Source organism: Aspergillus stella-maris, assembly GCF_047715825.1.
Source record: "Aspergillus stella-maris strain CBS 113639 unplaced genomic scaffold BDV14scaffold_26, whole genome shotgun sequence".
NCBI classification, from domain to species: Eukaryota; Fungi; Ascomycota; class Eurotiomycetes; order Eurotiales; family Aspergillaceae; genus Aspergillus; species Aspergillus stella-maris.
Window position 1 is genome coordinate 262,421 of NW_027396820.1, and position 17,990 is coordinate 280,410.

The 17,990-nt window shown below is 51.1% G+C and overlaps 8 protein-coding genes across 8 annotated transcripts; 5 read left to right on the top strand and 3 right to left on the bottom strand.

The window, feature by feature from the left end:
* The first annotated feature begins 15 nt into the window (after positions 1-15).
* BDV14DRAFT_173106 (uncharacterized protein) lies at positions 16-1,310 on the top strand. Its single transcript, XM_073768687.1, has one exon. The coding sequence runs from the start codon at positions 95-97 to the stop codon at positions 1,199-1,201; it is 1,107 nt and encodes a 368-aa protein (XP_073628330.1). The 5' UTR covers positions 16-94; the 3' UTR covers positions 1,202-1,310.
* Positions 1,295-4,613, bottom strand: BDV14DRAFT_57924 (uncharacterized protein). The gene has a single exon (XM_073777081.1). It carries the CDS (start codon positions 4,356-4,358, stop codon positions 1,389-1,391), a length of 2,970 nt encoding a protein of 989 aa, XP_073628331.1. The 5' UTR covers positions 4,359-4,613; the 3' UTR covers positions 1,295-1,388.
* A 604-nt stretch (positions 4,614-5,217) lies between these two features.
* Positions 5,218-7,535, top strand: BDV14DRAFT_173109 (uncharacterized protein). Its single transcript, XM_073768688.1, has one exon. It carries the CDS (start codon positions 5,753-5,755, stop codon positions 7,187-7,189), a length of 1,437 nt encoding a protein of 478 aa, XP_073628332.1. The 5' UTR covers positions 5,218-5,752; the 3' UTR covers positions 7,190-7,535.
* Positions 7,536-7,805: 270 nt separating this feature from the next.
* BDV14DRAFT_173113 (60S ribosomal protein eL13) lies at positions 7,806-9,443 on the top strand. Its single transcript, XM_073768689.1, has 5 exons — positions 7,806-7,987; positions 8,118-8,151; positions 8,284-8,330; positions 8,472-8,630; positions 8,723-9,443. The coding sequence occupies exons 1-5, from the start codon at positions 7,985-7,987 to the stop codon at positions 9,158-9,160; spliced, it is 681 nt and encodes a 226-aa protein (XP_073628333.1). The 5' UTR covers positions 7,806-7,984; the 3' UTR covers positions 9,161-9,443.
* A 162-nt stretch (positions 9,444-9,605) lies between these two features.
* Positions 9,606-11,759, bottom strand: BDV14DRAFT_173118 (uncharacterized protein). Its single transcript, XM_073768690.1, has 2 exons — positions 10,676-11,759; positions 9,606-10,628 (listed from the first exon to the last, which is right to left on the bottom strand). The coding sequence occupies exons 1-2, from the start codon at positions 11,572-11,574 to the stop codon at positions 9,665-9,667; spliced, it is 1,863 nt and encodes a 620-aa protein (XP_073628334.1). The 5' UTR covers positions 11,575-11,759; the 3' UTR covers positions 9,606-9,664.
* Positions 11,760-11,933: 174 nt separating this feature from the next.
* BDV14DRAFT_173119 (oxidoreductase-like domain-containing protein) lies at positions 11,934-13,086 on the top strand. The gene has a single exon (XM_073768691.1). It carries the CDS (start codon positions 11,968-11,970, stop codon positions 12,763-12,765), a length of 798 nt encoding a protein of 265 aa, XP_073628335.1. The 5' UTR covers positions 11,934-11,967; the 3' UTR covers positions 12,766-13,086.
* A 580-nt stretch (positions 13,087-13,666) lies between these two features.
* BDV14DRAFT_57984 (DUF3245 domain-containing protein) lies at positions 13,667-15,023 on the top strand. Its single transcript, XM_073777084.1, has 2 exons — positions 13,667-13,933; positions 14,160-15,023. The coding sequence occupies exons 1-2, from the start codon at positions 13,737-13,739 to the stop codon at positions 14,668-14,670; spliced, it is 708 nt and encodes a 235-aa protein (XP_073628336.1). The 5' UTR covers positions 13,667-13,736; the 3' UTR covers positions 14,671-15,023.
* Position 15,024: 1 nt separating this feature from the next.
* On the bottom strand, positions 15,025-17,635 carry BDV14DRAFT_57980 (HSF-type DNA-binding-domain-containing protein). The gene is made up of 6 exons (XM_073777083.1): positions 17,076-17,635; positions 16,894-16,992; positions 16,770-16,837; positions 16,370-16,713; positions 16,240-16,309; positions 15,025-16,186 (listed from the first exon to the last, which is right to left on the bottom strand). Exons 1-6 carry the CDS (start codon positions 17,429-17,431, stop codon positions 15,381-15,383), a joined length of 1,743 nt encoding a protein of 580 aa, XP_073628337.1. The 5' UTR covers positions 17,432-17,635; the 3' UTR covers positions 15,025-15,380.
* Positions 17,636-17,990: the final 355 nt, after the last annotated feature.

The following is a 17,990-nucleotide window of genomic DNA, read 5'->3' on the forward strand; positions in this document are numbered from 1 at the left end:
AAGTTCCAAGTTCCCCAACACCACCTCAGAGGCTCAATCTCACCAGTCACCACCGTTTCGCCTCTGCGCCAGGTAGGCCGAACCACTATTCACCATGTCAAAAAAACTCGACGTCGTTTTAAAGACGACACTCTCCCTCGTCGAACAGTTCCAGTCGACCCTCTCCTCCCACCCAACAAATTCCAACCCCGCAGACGACAAAACCGATGACCCCCTCCGTCTGCTCTCTGCGGCCGCCGCGGCGCTCAAGTCACACGTTACGAAACTCTCTCTCCTAACTATAACCTCGCCGTTTACGCCATCCGCCGTAACAGCTATCCTCTCTACACTGAACGAATTCGTCCTTCCCTCTCTAGTAACAGCGTCACTCCTTATAACACCTTCATCACACACAAAGGCGTTCCAGTCCGATATTCGAATTCTGGCTAGCACAGCACTGAAGGAAACCGCATTACTTATCAGAGAAGTCCAAGTCGTTGCGGAGGAAAAGGCCGATAGGAAGAGCCTTGACAAGTCAGAGAAGGATACCGTTACTGTTGCCGTGGGGCGCGTATGGGATGCTTGCGATGTGCTTGTTGATATTGCGGCTAAGGGTGTTATTGGGTTTGTTGTTCGGCGCGCCGAGGAGTATAGGGATCTCGTGAGGGATGCAGTGGAAGAAATTGAGCAGTGGGATCCGGAGGACGATGATGACTTCTTTGACGATCTACTTGGGGAGGACGGGGGTACTGGGAGAGCTGTGGATGACGAAGATGAGGACGGTGATGACGATGACGACGAAGACACTGCTGCACAACAAGCGCGCAAAAAGGACGCATTGAGGATTTTGAAGCCTGTTGCGCAGATTTATCCGGCCCTTATCTCGAATCGATTGAAGAAGGGCCCTGCTTCGTTGGAGCCGTCTACTGTTGGGACATTGGAATCGTTGCTGAAGAACTTGCAGCAGATTCCGAACCACATTGATGAGGTGGCTGGTGCGCTATACGAGGATGACGTGGAGAAGTATACGAGTGAGCTGAAGAAGGCTAAAAGCTGCGCCTCAAAGGCCATCGAGTTGGTCACAATGCCGTGGGGATCCAAGTCAGAGTTCAACGCGCAGAAAGACGCGGGGGATAAGTTTACGACCTGGTCAAAAACGTGGATCGAGGTCGTTGAGCAAGTCAGCAAATCCACGGACGGGCCTGGCTCCAAGTCAGGCTAGAACATACTCGAGCAATGATATCTGATGAAATATCCCAATAAGTATATTCAAGAATAATGGCCGGAAATTGATACCCCGGGATGATAGACTAAAACATAAACCTAGAAGTGAAATATTATATACAATTTTGGCAGGCGGCCTGTCCAAAGTCGATTACCAGCTATAGTCCGTACTTAGATGCACCCGCTCAGTCATCCTCATCGCCTGATTCGTATTCATGCAGTTCGTCTTCCGGTATGCGATCCTTCAACCATTCGAGTACCGAATCAGTTCCTTTGGCGACGACCTGCCATCGAGGGACCCGGAAACTATTACCAGCGACTTCAAACCTCCTTAGAGCTGAGCCGCCACCCCAATTGGCACTGTTGCCTTCACCCCGCAATAAGCCAAGCTTCGGTGGAAGGGAGCCGATGTTGTTGTTTCCTACATCGAGCACTTGCAGCCCTTGCGCAGCTTCGAATTCCAAACTGTCGAACTGGTTCTCTGCGGCAAGGAAAGTAGTCAATTTCGGGAACGCTTGCCGGATGCAGGGTAGGGTTCCTGAGAGGCCGTTTGACGACACGTCAAGGAAAGTAAGCGACGGTGCCTTCAAATTAGCCATGAGGGACTCCAGAGTGGTAAGTCCCGTGACACTGACGTTAAGTGTTTGAAGACTCGGGAGCTCTAAAGGTGAAGAAAGAAGGGAAGAGCCATCGAGAGGATTATGCGAGAGATCAAGGTCCGTGAGATTGGCGGCGAGCATGTCGAGTGCTGTAACAGGGAAAGATTGCAACTCGTTGTGTTGCAAGTAAAGATATTTGACGTCGCTTGAATTGATGTTCTCCAGTTTTGTGACCGGCAATTCTTGCAACTCAGTATACGATTTGTCTAGGACACCCCCAGGCTTGAGCTGCCAACCAGAAGACTGAGCCGGTGATTCCGGAGCAAGTGTGAACTGTGTAGCGACGGAGCCTTCCTCGTCGTCTGTCTCCTGAGACTCAGGCTCACATCTGCTTCTCAAATCGCGCTTCATATCCTCTACTGTCATGTTGAGGAACTTGCGCTCGCGAAGCGGGTTGTTGGCTATCCGGAAGGTGAATAGGTTGTCCATAAACCCAATCCTTTCGTCTAACTTGGTGATATCGTTGCCCGTCAGATCGACATTTTTCACATTTTTGAGGTCGGTAAAGCCTAAAGGCAGCTCCAATATGCTGTTGTCTTCCGCGGACAGCGTCAGGAGAGTCTGCCATGAGGAGACGTCAGGCAAGCTTTTGATACGATTCATACTAATCGCCAGAGTCTGCAAACTGGGCAGCTCCAAAGTTTCATTTTCAGAAAGCTTCTGAAGCGCATTGCCAACCACGTCTAAGTTTTGCAAGGCCTCTAGCTTTTGTACAGAGGCCGGTATCAGAGCACCTTGCAGTTTGTTCCTTGGCGCAATGACCTCTTTTAGTGGCAGCTTGCACAGTATGTCGAAGTGCAGGGAAGTCAGCTGATTATGACCGACATTCAGAACTCGAAGAGACTTCAAGTCTGCTAGTGCGTCGGGAAGTGAAGTGAGGGAGTTCTCATGGAGATCTAGGACCTCAAGACTACTAAGCCGGCCGATATCTTGGAGGAACGAGCCTTCCAGATTGTTCTTCGCAAGCTTCAGGTCTCGGAGCGCCGTCATTTCCAGGACCACTTGTATATTATCCATATGTAATTTGTTGTTAGAAAGGTTTAAAGTGTGAACGCGTTGCAGTCGTCGAAAACCTAATGGTAGGGTCTGGAGAAGATTGCCATGCAAATCCAGAAATTCGAGGCCTCCAAACTGATTCCCCTTTTCTTCTTCTTCCAACCCCATCTGATCCGAGTCGATGTCTGGGAAGGCAGCGTCTGGGAGTTCGGTGAAGTCGTTGTCTGCAGCAATGAACTTGACCAAATCCACGCTCTCGTACCAATCCGTAGTTGCGTTGGGGTCAAAATCATACATCTTCAAGACTTCCTCAGGGAAAGTGGACAGTGACATGGCAGCAAGATTGAGATGGCCTGAAGTCCGACCAGCGTCCAGTCTCTTCCGAAGTAGGCCATGGTTCGGATTTTTGGGTTGCTGGTTGAAAGGATCTCGAACCTCAGCATCTGCCCACGAGTCAAGAGGCGAAGCCTGTGGTGCCTTTTGCGCCGCTGCTTTTCGTGCTGCTTTGGCCCTTGCGATGCTCTCCCGTAACGCGCTAGAAGATTTCGACGCTTTTTTTGCCTCAGGCTCCGGTTGGGGCTCTGAAGCATCCTCTGGTGAGCCAGGTTTGACTGCGAGTGGCTTTGAAGCCGCCATGCCGAGGCGTGAATTCGAAGCCTTTGGTTGAATTTTGCGGGTTTTCTTCACTTGGAGGCTTGGTTGCGCATACTCAGTGTCCGTCTCAGCGGGCTTTGTTGGCACCCTACCTAATGCTGTGCGAGGTTCTGGCGCGGCTTGTGTTGATGGAATGCCAAAGATACTGCGTCTTACCATAGGCTTCGCCAGTTTAGGTGGGCTATCTGCAGAAGCCTCAGTGGCATAGTCACTAGCGGCGCCATTGGCAGATAGTGGCGGGCGAGGCCGCGACGGTAGTCGTATACTGGTCGGAGGGCCAGAAAGAAAGTCGTTGCCACTTATCTGGCGGGAAGTCGAGGACCTGGAGGGTGACCTAGAGTAGCTGGTCATAGAAGATGGTGGGCGAGACGGGGACCGAATGGGACTGGTGGGATAGATGCTCGAGGGCTTCCTCGAAGATGCAGGCGACGGCGGTATTTGGGAAAGTGTCTCTATGGTTCTTTCTGATAGAGAAGGTCGTATGCGCCCTCGAGCTTCTGCGTCCTGCGATAACGAATCCGTGTCGAAGCCGGTGTCCATGTCGAGCAACCTTTCATTTTCCGAGCCTCCATCACTCGTCCCGGCCATCGAAACAACTCGCTTTTGCTGATATCCATTTTGAATCTTGTTCGGCTGTGCGATTTTCGGAAGCGGTTTCTTAAACTCTGGTTCCTCGGACGGTCGCCGAAGCCTAGCAACCTTCAACCCAGGGTCGGCGCGCAGTCGGTCACGGGATGGGGAAGGTTTAAGTGAAGCGGAAATTTTGGTTGACGTCGGCAGGGGAATTCTGGAAGCTAGGCGAGGAATTCCGCTGGGACGAGATGGTGTTTTAGGTTGCTGATCCATGGTCGCGTCGAATTCCGGGGGTCACTAGTGTATCGGATTGGAAAGAGGTGCAAAGCTGTCAGGGGAGTTCTAAGAAAGTTAGAATTGACAGCTCATGCCCATGATGCTTTCCACGCTGGAAGGGTGGTTCGAGGGGAAGTGTGTGGGAATGCTGGTCGAGACTCTACGTATGATGCAATAGAGCAAGACAGGTTACAGGGTGAGCAAGAAGGAATTCCTCGACCTCCAGGGGCGCATTCGAAATTCAAAGAAGATGGACAAAAGTAGTTAGATGCGTGTGATAGATCGTCACTCCGATGTTTATCTTAGGCTGACTAACCACACCCCACCATCCAGGAACTGGCAAAGTAAACAGGAGACTAACCAGTGTCGTACAGGACTTCGTGGGGTTCTTTGGTCAAGAACTACTTCAGCGGGCCATCATAACAACTACATAGTTCTCAGCTTTGTTAAGAGTAGAGAGACTATTTACCCAGATTTGCACAAGGTGAAATTATGGATACAATGCATAATGTATAAGCAGTCAGCTATAAAAGTGCGTTTCGAATGTGATTCAACATCTCTCCGAGCTTAGCATCGATACACTCCGTAGCTAATCTGGCTGACATCTGCAGTATCAAGACTAAGAGGACTGTCTGCGATCAGTGCATCAGCTAGCATAGTTCGTTGCCTGAGTTACGGGGCAGCTTGGTTAGTGTTTATGCCTTCAGCAAGCCCGCCAGCTCCGTATCCGGCCTAGTTCCATTTTGGCGCGCGGCTGGGCTCAGGTACCGCCGTGATTGGCCCGTTCCCCCAGCCTCCCGCCGAATGCGAAACTCCCGCCGCCCGCTCTATCTTAAGGCATCAAGCCCTCCCTCCCCTCCGTCGTCTGTCCTCCTTGCTCCTCACATCATTGCTATCTATCTCGTGCCATTCTCTCTTCGTTCCACCCCTTGCTCTTCATATTCCGCTGGATATTTCCGCCCTTACCCCACGATTCCTGCTGACTGCGGCTCCGACTCTGTCCGAAAGCTCAATTCTATAACTTACTCCTCCGACTTCATTAAATGTTCATACCGCCCTGCTTAATCGATAAGCAATTGGGTCAGGTCGCAAGTCGCGAAACGCTGCGCATTTACCTCGATCTTATCGCACTCCGGACTCGACACTGGCCAAGCCCGACCTCTGGATTGTGGTACCTACCTTGGTCTCGTTCAAACCCTTGACAACTGCGTCAACGGAGGGTGCCCTCAACTCTATTTCCATATTTACGTTCTTTGAATAGACGTGGTACGTTGCGACCGCCTTCTGACAGGTGTCTGGGCAACGCATTGTTGACTGACCATTGCGCAGCCGCTGCAATACCGTCTCCACACGAACAACTCATACTTCCAGCCAACTTCTACAACGCGGCCATGTCGCAGACCTCTGAGCCTCAGCTATCGCAAGGCTCCCTTGCTCCCGCTTTGGAATTCTCCCGCCCTGTCACACCAGTTCAGCGCGCAACTTTATCCGCATCGCCTGAGTTGAGCGAACGGCCTGGAAGCCGCTCCCCGCATTCCGACAATCTCAAGTTCATTTCACCCCCATCCTTGCCTTCATCAGACATGACATCCCCTCCTTCAACACAAATCCCTGGAGCTCCACTGCGACGGTCGAGGTCGAGGTCTCGTTCGAGCTCATTCCTGGCTCCCTCACCGGACATTCAGGAGACACTCTGTGATGCATATGGGGCGTCCGAGAATCTTCCAACTGCCCATGATATTGATACCGCTGACGATGGGAAACTTCGCGCCATTGCCAAAGAGCTCCTCGGCGTCGCTCGGGAGGCTCGTGTATCTGCACTCCATTTCAAGCTGCAATACGGTCTCTTATCCTTCAGAAGTAATGTAGCCATCAAGCGCGCCGAGGTCGAGCATAAACTTGCTAGAAGAGAGGCGGAGATACTCCAAAGCACTGAGTACCGAAGTCGTCACGTTCAACCTGACACGGAGCCTGTTCCTCAGACCTCTAACATCGAGCTCGAGTTAGCTGTGAACCGAAATCAAGAGCTTGAGAGAGCCAATGCCACCCTTGAAAGAAGGCTCCGACGGGCTAAGAAGATCATCGAGCAAGAGAAAGACCAGTCAGATTTGGTGAGAGAAGAAAACGAGTTGTTGAAGAAGCGCATCAGAGAGAATCGCCAGCATTTCTCTCGCATGATTGAACACGGCCCAATGTCTCCGAGCCCTCAAGCTGAGATGCAAACGCCTCATCGGAGATCGATGCCTCACTTTGTGGACAGCAGTGACCACATGCATAGGGATGACAGCAACAATCCGTTTGCTGCTCTCCTTGCGGCAGATCGCGTCCTCAACAGGGAATCTTCCAGTGTGACATCCACTCCCCACCGGCAAAGATCGCACAGGCAACATTCCAATGGACATGTGCGAGGTAGTCACTCTTTGTCGTCACTTCCCATTACCCCATCCCAGGCGCGGAAGCTCCACCAACAAAGCCATTATGTCACCCCTGGTCGAGACTCTAGCGATGGGAACCGTGATAGGGATAGCACTATCTCCGCCTCTGATATTGAGGAAGCTGAGACGGAAGAAGATGTTCCTGCCTCTCAGGCTGGAAATCTTGCAACCAGCATGCTTCGTCGCAACCCTCTAGTCATCCAACAAGACATGCGGAGTGTAGCACACCCAGCACCAAGAACCAGCACTCTACTTCAGACCAAGTTGTTTGGTCAAGTGAGAAAAGCTGGTGTCGATCGGCCTACGAGTAACCTCAAACGCAAAGCAAGTTTCGAAGGTGGGAGCTCGAAGAAATCGAAAGCGGAGGACCAAGTGGGTCTCGGCATTCACTGAGGCATCGTGACATGCATGAGACGAGATATACTCATTTTATGCACTGATACTATTCGCACTATTGTTGTTACTACATTTGCCTGCTGCTTCGTGCTTTGATTCTAAATTGTCCTCATGAGCGTTCTTCTTTCTATGTTTCTGACTCGATTACGGTTCACTCTCTTCGAGTTCTTGAATGGCTTTTGCAAGCATTTACTTAACGAATGATGACATGTGTTGATGCATGGCGAGACGGTGATGTTGTTTTCCGGGATCTCTGGTTATTTGGGTTTCGCGCAGATTTGCTGCGCTTATTGATCAAGTAGTACTTAGCTAGAAATTGTAACACGATTTATCTCCATGCTCAATTTCCCTAATGTAGGTGCGTAGTACTAGTAGATGTTCCCATGGCTGAGTTCGTCTCGGCCTTTTGCTTTCTTAACTGTAAGATGACTAATGAATCGAGTCATGTGACCATCGACAGATCGCTTCTCAAGGCAAGATCAGTCGACTATTGCAAAAGACCAGGACTATGAGAACAGAGACTGTAGTCAATAATGATTTGTTGAAGACCGCCTTATTCTTTTCCTGAATCATTTGCATCTCTGGAAATCGTAGAATGACCTTGATTGTTGACAGTTATAGAAAAGGTTCCGGATCGGGAAAGGGTAGGGCTCGCTAAGCGAAGGGCGGTGAGCGGCTCCCGCAGTGGCCACAACCCGAAAAAAGTCGCTAATATTGAGATTGAGGAGTTCGAGATACGACCAGCATCCCACGACGACCACGACAAGCTCCGGTTGATCCCCGTCCGACACAATGGTGCGTACCCTGTCGATACCCTGCTGCTTCGAGATTGAATTATTGGAATAAAATGAGAAACGGAAATTGCTCTATTTTATCTGATGCTTGGGGGAACTTGGGCTAACGAGATTTTCTTTGCGTGGTTTAGGCGATCAAGCACAACAACCAGATTCAGAAGCACCGTGAGTGGCACCTCGACGAGCGAGAATACCGGACACCTTCTTTTCTTTCGAACGAATGCGATTAGGAATTACGATTGGCGATGGAATCTTTTGTGAATTGTGGAATGGGTTACTGATGGGGTTGTGTTATAGACTTCCACAAGGACTGGCAGCGTCGTGTCCGCGTGCACTTCGAGCAGGTACGATATTATCGAATTCTATTTTGGGTGAAAATTTTCGGATTGAATAAGCGACATTTGCGATGGACTTTGTCGAGACGAATTTTTCGCCGGTTATTCGTGAGGATCGATGGACTGACAGGGTTTTTCTCTTGGATATAGGCCGGTCGCAAGCACAGCCGTCGTGAAGCCCGTCTCGCGAAGGCCGCTGCTGTCGCCCCTCGCCCTGTCGACAAGCTGCGTCCCGTTGTTCGCTGCCCTACCGTCAAGTACAACCGCCGTGTCCGTGCCGGTCGTGGTTTCACCCTTGCTGAGCTCAAGGTAAATAAGGATCTCTGCCGCTAGAAAGAACCAGCAAATTCTGCTCTATGGATTGAATTGGAGGCTCATTCGTGATTTTCATCAAACAACAGGAAGCCGGTATCCCCAAGAAGCTCGCCCGCACCATCGGTATCGCCGTTGACCACCGCCGCAACAACTACTCCAAGGAGTCCCTCGTCGCCAATGTCGCCCGTCTCCAGGACTACAAGGCCCGCCTGATCCTCTTCCCCCGCAAGAGCGGTCAATTCAAGAAGCTCGACTCCTCCGCTGACGAGGTCAACGCCGCCAAGGCCGCCTTCGCTGCTGAGGGCAAGACCGAGGGCTACGCCACCAAGCTCGGCGCCATCCTCCCCATTAAGAACACCACCGCCGAGGAGGCCGTCACTGAGGTCAAGCGCGACGACCTCCCCAAGGGTGAGGAGGCTGCTTACCGCAGACTGCGGGACGCCCGCAGCGAGGCCCGCTACCAGGGTGCCCGCGAGAAGCGTGCTCGTGTCAAGGCTGAGGAGGAGTCTGCCGCTAAGAAATAGATTCCCTGTACCTAAACGATTATGCGCTCAACAAAAATTCTCAGCTAATGATGAATCCGGTCGTCGATTTTCTTCATATTGGTGGGGATTTATATCCTACCTCTACCCATATCTACTCTTAAGTGTACTGTGGCATGGCTTGGGATTGGCTGGCGTCCCCGATTTTCCTCTACCTCTATCATCCTATCTTACCTCTTTCCTCTTTCTGCCTCATTTGTCCTTGACCTGGAATAAAAAATGGTGCTTCTGAATTACCCCCGAATGAAATGCGAATGCCTGAATATTTAACTCTTTGGTCCTCTGGGACACTTCTGACGCACGTAAAATCATAGCTACGAACCCTGTCAAATTCTGGCATGGTAATTGGGTATACAGTTGTCACCGCTGGTCAATTGAAGGTTTGCTATTATGATGTATGCAACTATGCATTCTACTCCAACAAAGCCAAAATACATCGTCAAGGCCGTGGTCTCATGTAATCAACTAAAGGCTCACATCATGTCCTTAATTCCGCCCATTACTCCCAAATAACGCATCCAATACACACCCCGTAGCCTTAACAATAGCCAGAGCATCGGAGCCGCCCGCGGCCCCAACCCCCGCCCCAGTCCCAGCTGGAGCCTTCGTCTTCTCACTCAAAATGGACTGAAATAGTTGCTTCGACTCAGCCTCTACTTTCTCCGTTGAGCCGCTGTCAAATCCAGACGGTGAAACGCATATCGTAGGTGTAAGTTCTGCCTCGCCGGTCCATTCGTCGAGGGTCAGCTCGCATGATAGGATGATTTCCAAGGATTTCTCTGTTGATTCGAAGAGCATGGACGGGCGGTGAAGATGTGGGAGTAGTTGTCGGATGTCGGTTGTGAGGGTCTTGGTGTTGTTCTTGGATTTGGTAGCGGATATCCTTTTGTCGCTGCCAGGAAGTAAGGCGGAGTGTTGGTCCTCTAATTGTGCCCATATTTGAGCACGGGATACTAGAGCTTCCCAGTAGCGGTTGATGCCCCAGCAAAGGCCTGAGACGTCGAGTTTCAGGAGCGGGTTTTCTGTTCGCTTGTTTAGCCACCGCTGCAAGTAATCTGGGGCTCTTTTGTCGGTTTTTGCCGATAAAGAGACTAAAGATTGTGTCTCTGGGTTTGTTTCGTAGGAGACGGATATCTTGTAGAGGTCAAGTGGAAATGGACGTGGTGCGGCCAGGGCGATCTGATGTTTTTCTATCAGTTGCCCTGGCTTTGATGTGGATATTGTGTTCGAAGATTCAATGATATTCAACGGGGCGAGCGCAGACAGATACGAGCCCGCCTGCGCCTGCTGGTCGAGTGCGAATGGATTTAATTCGGGCTCTGGCCGACGTGGTTTTGGTGGTCGCTTTGTCGAGAATGGTAGTAATGTTGATATGAGGGTTGATATCGTAAGGTCTTTTGATGATGTCTTTGTGTTGGCGTGCAACGGATGCGTAGAAAGTAGTAGAGAGCTTTCTTATTAGCGCGCTTCGTGGAATCAAAGCTCTGGTACACTCACCTTATATCATTCAAGTGCGGTTCGATGTCCTCCCCATCTTGTTCAAGCCTCTCGCCGAATCCTTCCAGTCGGGCGATATCCCGCTTGAGAGATGCCAAATCAGCCGACAATTCCCGCCTGAGCTTCCTCTTCTTGACGACAGACTCGGGGAAAGGGGGATCGTTCATGGTCGCAACATGCTCCGTAAGATCTCCCGCCTTAGTACCATAATCAACCGTCCTGAGTTTAGAGGGATTATTCTCCAAATCCCCCGCAGCTCGTCGCTTCCCCCATGTAGCATGTTGCGCAGTAGGACTGCTGCTCAGCAACCCTCTTGGTCGTCCAGGAGGCGGCTCCAGGCCTAATTGCGTCGGCGTAGGGGGTAAATCGGGTTCGTCGAAAACGTCGCCGTCATGCAAGGAAGGGCCGTCCATATCCCCACCCATGTCGGCGCCAGTTGCGCTGCCCAGCTCAGATGCTAATTGACCTTCTGGTGTGTTTTCCAAGCTTGCCTCCACTCTTGTCTCTTTGGATGTGCTCGGGGATTGGAAAATGAGATCCGAGGCGCTGATTCGCTTTGATACGCGTCGTGGTGGTGCGGCAAATGCGGCGAGTCCGCTCGAACGCCGTCTGTTAAAGGGTGATTGTGAGCCACGATTGAGAGAGTTCGATGGACTAGCTGTCAAAGTGATTGACGGTCTGAGAGCTTTTCTGTCCCGCAGCCCAAATGCCCTCGCTTCGGCGTCTTTCTGTTTTTCATCCTGGCTCGCCCTGCGCGCATCTCTCGAGGGGGATCTACTCAACGCGCGCTCCAGGATTTCGGGGTGTGAACGCGCTAGACTCGCTTTTGTAGGTGCTTGAAAGGAGGGTCTCGAAGGAGAGCGCCGTTGTGACGCATTTCGTCGAGGAGGGGGTTCCATTTGCGATGCGTGGGTTGTGGATGGCGGTTGCTATGCTGTTGTGTTGGTGTGGTGATTGCTTGCGGTCTGTGTTACACAACCATTGCTGATGTATCGCCCCAGAGAAAACTGTGATCTTGTAATAGACTAAGTATAGAGTATGCTGTTCATCGTATATATAGCTGCGACGTAATTTCTAATTGATCTATCGAGTCTAATCCAAACCCATGTCGGCGCGATTGTAGAGCCAAAACATACAGATCACGTGCACGGGCATCCGGAGCCCCGTGTGTTTGCAGTGTTTGCATGCTAACTGCCGGCACTCGGAGTTAACCCGCCAAAGTCTAAGATTCCGCGATGACGATATCCTTTTCTCTCTGCGTTCCTGAACGAAACTCTTGCTCTGCATACACCATGGAAGGCCAGGCACTGGTCGCCATACGACATTCGCTTTCGAAGTCATTTACAGCGTCGTCTATCTCAAGCGTTAGAACTTCACTCGCACAGAATATTAGACGATCTCGCCGCACGCCACCTCCGCGGCGTCATTCACACAACAATAATGCGAAACCAAATTATCCTACAAAACCGGATAGCAATCGCACAGACAGCGGTCAGGCCTATCCACTGACAGGTTATTACGCCGACATACTTTCCGCGCGATCCTCACATCTCGGTCAAGCCACTACGTCACCGCCCACACCCGAACAGAAACCAGAGGCGCCGCCCGCCGATTCAGCTCAGCAATCGCAAACACCGGAAGAGCGGATGGCCATCGTCTTTGGTACGCGACTAGCAGGCCCTGGTAGGTCATCGCGCTATCACCCGGGCACCAATTCAGCGTGGAAGACAGTGAACGGGGTACCCATTCCGCCGAGGCCCGAGGAGCCCGATAACTGCTGCATGAGCGGCTGCGTGCATTGCGTCTGGGACGATTACCGAGATGAGATGGAGGAGTGGGCTGCCGTATTAGCGCAGGCGAAGGCGAAGGGCGAGCAGCTGAAACAGCCGAATGTGATCCCGGGCGCTATTCCGAAAACGCCAGATGGGATTGATACCACGAGCATGGATGATGATGGCGGTGGCAGTGAAACCAATTGGTCGGTTGGATCAGGGGACGATCTTTTTGCTGACATTCCCGTGGGCATTCGCGAGTTTATGAAGACGGAGAAGAAGTTGAAGCAGATGCATCGGCAGGAGGGACATGTATGAGTTATGGATGGCCACCAGAACCTACGATTCCTATGTTTGTTATTGTAAATAGAAGATAAAGTTAGAAGTAGAACTGTACATATGCATCTATCAGAGGGCCCTTCCAATATCATGACACGTGATATCACCTTGAACGATCATCAGCTCCACACGGGAACCTTAAATGGGACCCTGCTAGTTGCGGCTCACTGCAGATACGGACTACAGAACATGGCCACTTCCAAGGCACCAGATACTATTCTAGCTTGATATCCGCTGTCCAATGAATGGCGATCATCATGCTGTGTCTCCAATACATCTGAGACCTCTTGATGTGTACCATTACCTCAAGCTGTTGTCTCATCACGGAATACTGTCCTTTGCAAAAGTACCTCGTTTTGATTAGAGACCAGCTGGGTTACCGCCAAACATGACTCTAATCTCGGCAAGAAAAGTGGCTAGTCATGTCAATGAACGGATATCCCTTCGCCTAAGAAGGAGTAGGCTTGTCTCATAGACCTAAATCCTATGACAATGCCAGGGCATAGCCACAAAGTCAATTAGCTTGAAGAGCTGACTCTCCAGCAACCTATGATTCGAGTGTAGATTCTACCACAGCCATATTAACAACAAATGCACCGGTAAGCAGCTGAAAGGTTGACTGTTGACATTGTCCTCTGTATAGTCCGGCACAACCGCTGAAAGGAAATCAAGGCCGTATACGATGACGACCCGATATAATAGTGATGTAGATGATAATGAAGGTCAACAAATGACTATCTGAACGTAAAACTCAGTATGAAGCTCCTTCAATAAGGGAAGCCGCCATATTACGGTCACGTGGTTCACCGCCTTGACACCGCCTCCGATTCTCCGACACGCAGCTCCGCGCGCCAAGAAATAAATTTATCGGCGATAAGAACAATAATTCATGCCAACTCCGCAATTGAAATTCACACAAACTAAAGAGAAAAAAGCAAGCAAGACAAGACATGACGAAAATGTCTCTATCCAAATCAGAAACAGACATCATCCTCAACAAAGCCAACATCGCCCTCGCGCGAAGCCAGCGCCTCGTCGCATCATGGCTCCCAGCCGAACCATCAACAGAGTCCAGCGGAACAAATACAAAAACAGATGCCGAGGTTCAGAGAGAGGAAGATGAGATATTTACTGCTGTGCCTGAGACGTGAGTTCTTTATTTCGTTTTTTTTTTTTTTTCGTCTCACTATCACATGCTAGCTACGCTTGTTCTTGTTTCGCAATGCGAAGCAAAGCTAGCATCGTACTTTTGTCTGTCTTATCTTTTCCGTTGCAGTCAGTGTTATGGAAGAAAGACATGATGAGACAATGTCGTTCTAGACCGCGCATCGATGACAAGCGAGCTGACCGACTTTCCTCTTCTCAAAAATCAGACTAGGTCTCGGAGCGCCACTGCCCTCTAAAGCCGCGGACGGGAGCTGGAACCGTACGGAGCTTGATTCGAACGATGCGTTGAGACGACAGCTTCTTGGACGGAATTATAAGAAGGTCATGGCTGAGAAGGAGAGGGCTAGAAAGGAGAAGGCTGCTAGTATTGGGTCTGAGAACGGTACTACTGGGAAGGGAGCTGGGTCTACCGGTCAACAGAAGGGTAATGGAGCCATGGAGGAAGATGATGACGATGAAGATGAGGGGCGGGCAGCGTCAATTGGGAAGAAGGCTGCATCGCGGAAGAGGAAGGGTGGAAGTGGTGGTGAGACAACGCCTGCCGGACAGAAAGAGGATCCGAATGGCGGCGAGTCGAAGGACGAGGCTGGCGAGGAGGGCGATGAAAGCAAGACAGTCACATCACAGCAACGGTCAAGAACTAAGGGGAGGAAGAAGGCTACGAGCTTTCTCGATGAGATTCTGGCTGAGCGGTCGAAGAAGCGGGCGAAGCGATGATCGCTTTATCTTGACTGAGTCGATACGTTATTCCTAAAAGTGTCTTGCAATATACCCCAATGCGAATATTTACCCAACAATCATGTGCCTTGCTTTTAACTTATCATGTCAACCCTTTGTGAAGAGCAGGGTACCTCTCGTCCTTTCAAGTCGCGGCCTCCGCCAGCATAATTATGCTGGATGCGCCAGTCATTCTATGAGGCAACGGCGCGCGAAAGCCCATCAGCCTGCCTCCTGAAAGCAAGGTTGAGACGGCGGAAGCTAATCGAAGATCAGCATTGGAAGGTCGAAACCGACGTGGCAAACTAATGACACATGCTAGCGTTCATTAGATGACTACTGTTCTGGTTCAATCAGGCCCTTAGGCTTGTCAAGATAGATCTAGATAGAACTGATGAGAATGAAATGGTGGTAAGGATACTGATAGGTGAAAATAAGAATAGAGAAGGGAAAATACTATGCAGCTCTCCTGCGCAAAACCATGATATCCAAGAATCCGCGCCTAAAGATTGTACAGTGATATCAACCCCAAAAGTGTATTAAGAATGCCGCGCGCCAGAATATTTAATAATGAAAATGTGAAATATTGCTTTAGAGTGTATTTCCTTTCTTTCCCAGGGAATGCAAAATCGGTGCGAAGGCACCATAACAAAAATCTTTTGACTCATCTCCCGATCAATGCCGGGAAAACGTTAAGGATTGATCATGCATTACTCAAGTCGCTTGCGTTTTCTATCATCCTGTTGATCTTCATCGGGCCTTTCAGCGGTGTCGGCCGGATTGAGAAGAGAATGTACATTACTGGCCATGCTGGAGCGGCGGGTTGCAGGTAAAGAGGACTCGTGTCGAGGGAACCTAGAGCTGCCAAATCCCCAGCCGTTATCTGTAGGTCCCTGGTGATCGGGGTTTAGAGGTGGAGTTGCGTGTCGGGAGATATCCTGGAAGCGACGTGGTGCTCCCATCTCATACTGAGCCAGTACATCCCGAACTTGCTGTTCACTTGAAGTGGGTGTGCGATGTGGTGATGGGGACCAAGGTGTTGGTCCCTGTGAGGGCGGTTGGTTCGGTGGGAACGGTGATATGCCAGGTGGTGGCCAGCCATGTTGGCGAATATCTGCCGACGTATGTCGGCGCGCAAGATTAGGTCCCGGTGGCGATGATGCGGAGGAAAGAGGATGCGGAACTGGTAGTTGTGGAGTGACTATCGATGGAACCTGAGGGCGGCTGTAGTTAGGCGAGGTGTTCGGTGCGCCGATTGAGCCAAAGCGACGCGGGGATGCCGTCAAGTGAGGAGGCAACGGTGGACGGATCATGCTTGGTCGAGACGTATCCATTAAAGACGGCCGACGGCTGTCATCTTGCGGCATCTGTCGAGGTGACAGTGGCGGGCCTGGATCGACTGCAACGCTTGGTATGTGGGTATGAGGCTGTCGCACAGATAGAAACATATCTGGAGGATGCTCTAAGGCACGAACGGCGTCGAGATGCTTCTCCAGTTCTGCTTGCATACTAGTAACTGTGGCCAAGTTAAGAGGGCGTTCGTTCCGAAGTGATGGGAGAAGAACATACCGTCGCGATACAAAAGACTTTCGCGATCCGGTACTACCCCTTGCAAATACCGGGATATTGAATAAGTCCACTGCAAGCATTGTTAGCCGAAGAAGTTCGACATCTTGGAAGGAACAAAGTGTGTTCTCACATGATAGCACCTGCTGATGCTCTCTGCCATGGCCTGGCATCTGGAGTTCAATGCTGAATTACCCTCTTCGGCGCGACTGAGGCGGTGGTGCATCTCATATAGCGTATGTTCAAGGTTCATGAAACGTGCTTCGGTGGAATCTGGTACGGGCTCCGCCGGTGTGCCGGGTTGAGAAGCAGCAGTCTTGTGGCTGGGAAAGGAGTCTCGATGTATCAAGGCATGGCGCGATGCACGTCGCTTTATTTCTCGTAGTCCGACTAGATCTCCACGTTTGAAATTCCCATTGCCGTGCTTAAACTCCCAAAGTGCAGAGTCGGGAGACCCGGTATGGAATACATCGCTCACTGTTTATGAAGTTTTAACAACAATGGACGAGCTGCGTCCAGCTAGAGGGGCGTACCTTTATGAAAACCATACATATTCAGCTGTCTCACGAAGGACGAGATGTTGGTGTGCTTGAAGTATTGGCTAGAGCGTCAATCAGTAGCGGTTTCGGATAGAAGGCTTGAAATGGGCAAACGAACGCAAGGACTTTGGAGAATTCGGATGTAGGAGACATGACGAAGCTGTCGTTGGTGCTGGACCATGATATCAAATGCTGTATGCTCTGATCCTCCAGCATACTAATGGGAAACCATTAGCAAAGAAATCTCCCAACTCGCTGAGCTCTTGGCGTGAGTGAACCCAGGATCAAAAAAAAACATACTTGTAGAGCTTGTGGATGAAAGCTGTCTGCACGACCTTTGGTTGCTGGGCGGCGGCAGCGGCGCCGATAGCTTGGCCGTGACTCGCATGATGATGCGGGTTTCCTGCTTCAAAAGCGCCGTTGGATGTTGCGGTGGTGTTTGCGCCCGTTCGATCACCGTCCGGTGTGCTGTGTACTGGGCGTGCAGCGCCAGCGGCGGCCGCCGAAGGAGGCGGAGTGACCTCCATCGGTTCACTCGTCAACGTGCGGGAGGGGACAGAAGACGAGAGGACAGGAAGCTTCCGCGTCCTGCCCGGCGCATCTGTAGTACCAGAGGCGACAGTATTTCTCGATAGGAAATCGGCGAGACTGCTCATCTCGCGGGGCGGACCAGGGGGGTTTAATGGGCGACAACGGCCGCACGCCGCAGGCGGGGGACGGGAAGCTAGACCAGGACGGCGAAATTTTTTGATCGATCGGAAATCCGCTGTGATGGAAGTCAGGAGAGGGGGGAGCTAAGAATTGGCAAGGAGGAGGAGAACAAACGGGGAAATCGACAGAAGAAAAGCAGCGAACGTGAGGAGAACCTCTAGGCTCTCCGTCGAGACTCAACAGAGCTGATAATCACCAGGAGTGTCTGGGCCAAGCAGGCGCTGATCAACACCCAAGTAGTGTCTCCGCTTCCCGAGTCATGGCGAGGTTCAAGAAGCAATTGGCGTCCGACTCTAAAAAAGGTTCCAGTCTTTCAGCAACCTCGCCAATGATATGCGTTCCGTCTGCGTTTCTTATTCCTTTGAAGAAGTGTTTCGAATAGTTGCGCCGATGCTTGGATCCTTGCTCTCAGATTTTCTTTGATGAAAGGTTCCTGATTCCGCGGTCGGTGTGGCTTGCGCTGGAGCGACTCTGCGAAAAGGAATGACAGGGCCCAGAAACAGA

Coding starts and splice junctions, on each gene's coding strand:
- BDV14DRAFT_173106 (XM_073768687.1), top strand. CDS start 95: ATGTCAAAAAAACTCGACGTCGTTTTAAAGACGACACTCTCCCTCGTC.
- BDV14DRAFT_57924 (XM_073777081.1), bottom strand. CDS start 4,358: ATGGATCAGCAACCTAAAACACCATCTCGTCCCAGCGGAATTCCTCGC.
- BDV14DRAFT_173109 (XM_073768688.1), top strand. CDS start 5,753: ATGTCGCAGACCTCTGAGCCTCAGCTATCGCAAGGCTCCCTTGCTCCC.
- BDV14DRAFT_173113 (XM_073768689.1), top strand. Junction 8,331..8,471: donor TCCGCGTGCACTTCGAGCAG/GTACGATATTAT, acceptor TCTTGGATATAG/GCCGGTCGCAAGCACAGCCG. Junction 8,631..8,722: donor TCACCCTTGCTGAGCTCAAG/GTAAATAAGGAT, acceptor ATCAAACAACAG/GAAGCCGGTATCCCCAAGAA.
- BDV14DRAFT_173118 (XM_073768690.1), bottom strand. CDS start 11,574: ATGGAACCCCCTCCTCGACGAAATGCGTCACAACGGCGCTCTCCTTCG. Junction 10,629..10,675: donor CCGCACTTGAATGATATAAG/GTGAGTGTACCA, acceptor CTAATAAGAAAG/CTCTCTACTACTTTCTACGC.
- BDV14DRAFT_173119 (XM_073768691.1), top strand. CDS start 11,968: ATGGAAGGCCAGGCACTGGTCGCCATACGACATTCGCTTTCGAAGTCA.
- BDV14DRAFT_57984 (XM_073777084.1), top strand. CDS start 13,737: ATGACGAAAATGTCTCTATCCAAATCAGAAACAGACATCATCCTCAAC. Junction 13,934..14,159: donor TTTACTGCTGTGCCTGAGAC/GTGAGTTCTTTA, acceptor CTCAAAAATCAG/ACTAGGTCTCGGAGCGCCAC.
- BDV14DRAFT_57980 (XM_073777083.1), bottom strand. CDS start 17,431: ATGAGCAGTCTCGCCGATTTCCTATCGAGAAATACTGTCGCCTCTGGT. Junction 16,838..16,893: donor GAATTCTCCAAAGTCCTTGC/GTTCGTTTGCCC, acceptor TTGACGCTCTAG/CCAATACTTCAAGCACACCA. Junction 16,310..16,369: donor GCATCAGCAGGTGCTATCAT/GTGAGAACACAC, acceptor CAATGCTTGCAG/TGGACTTATTCAATATCCCG.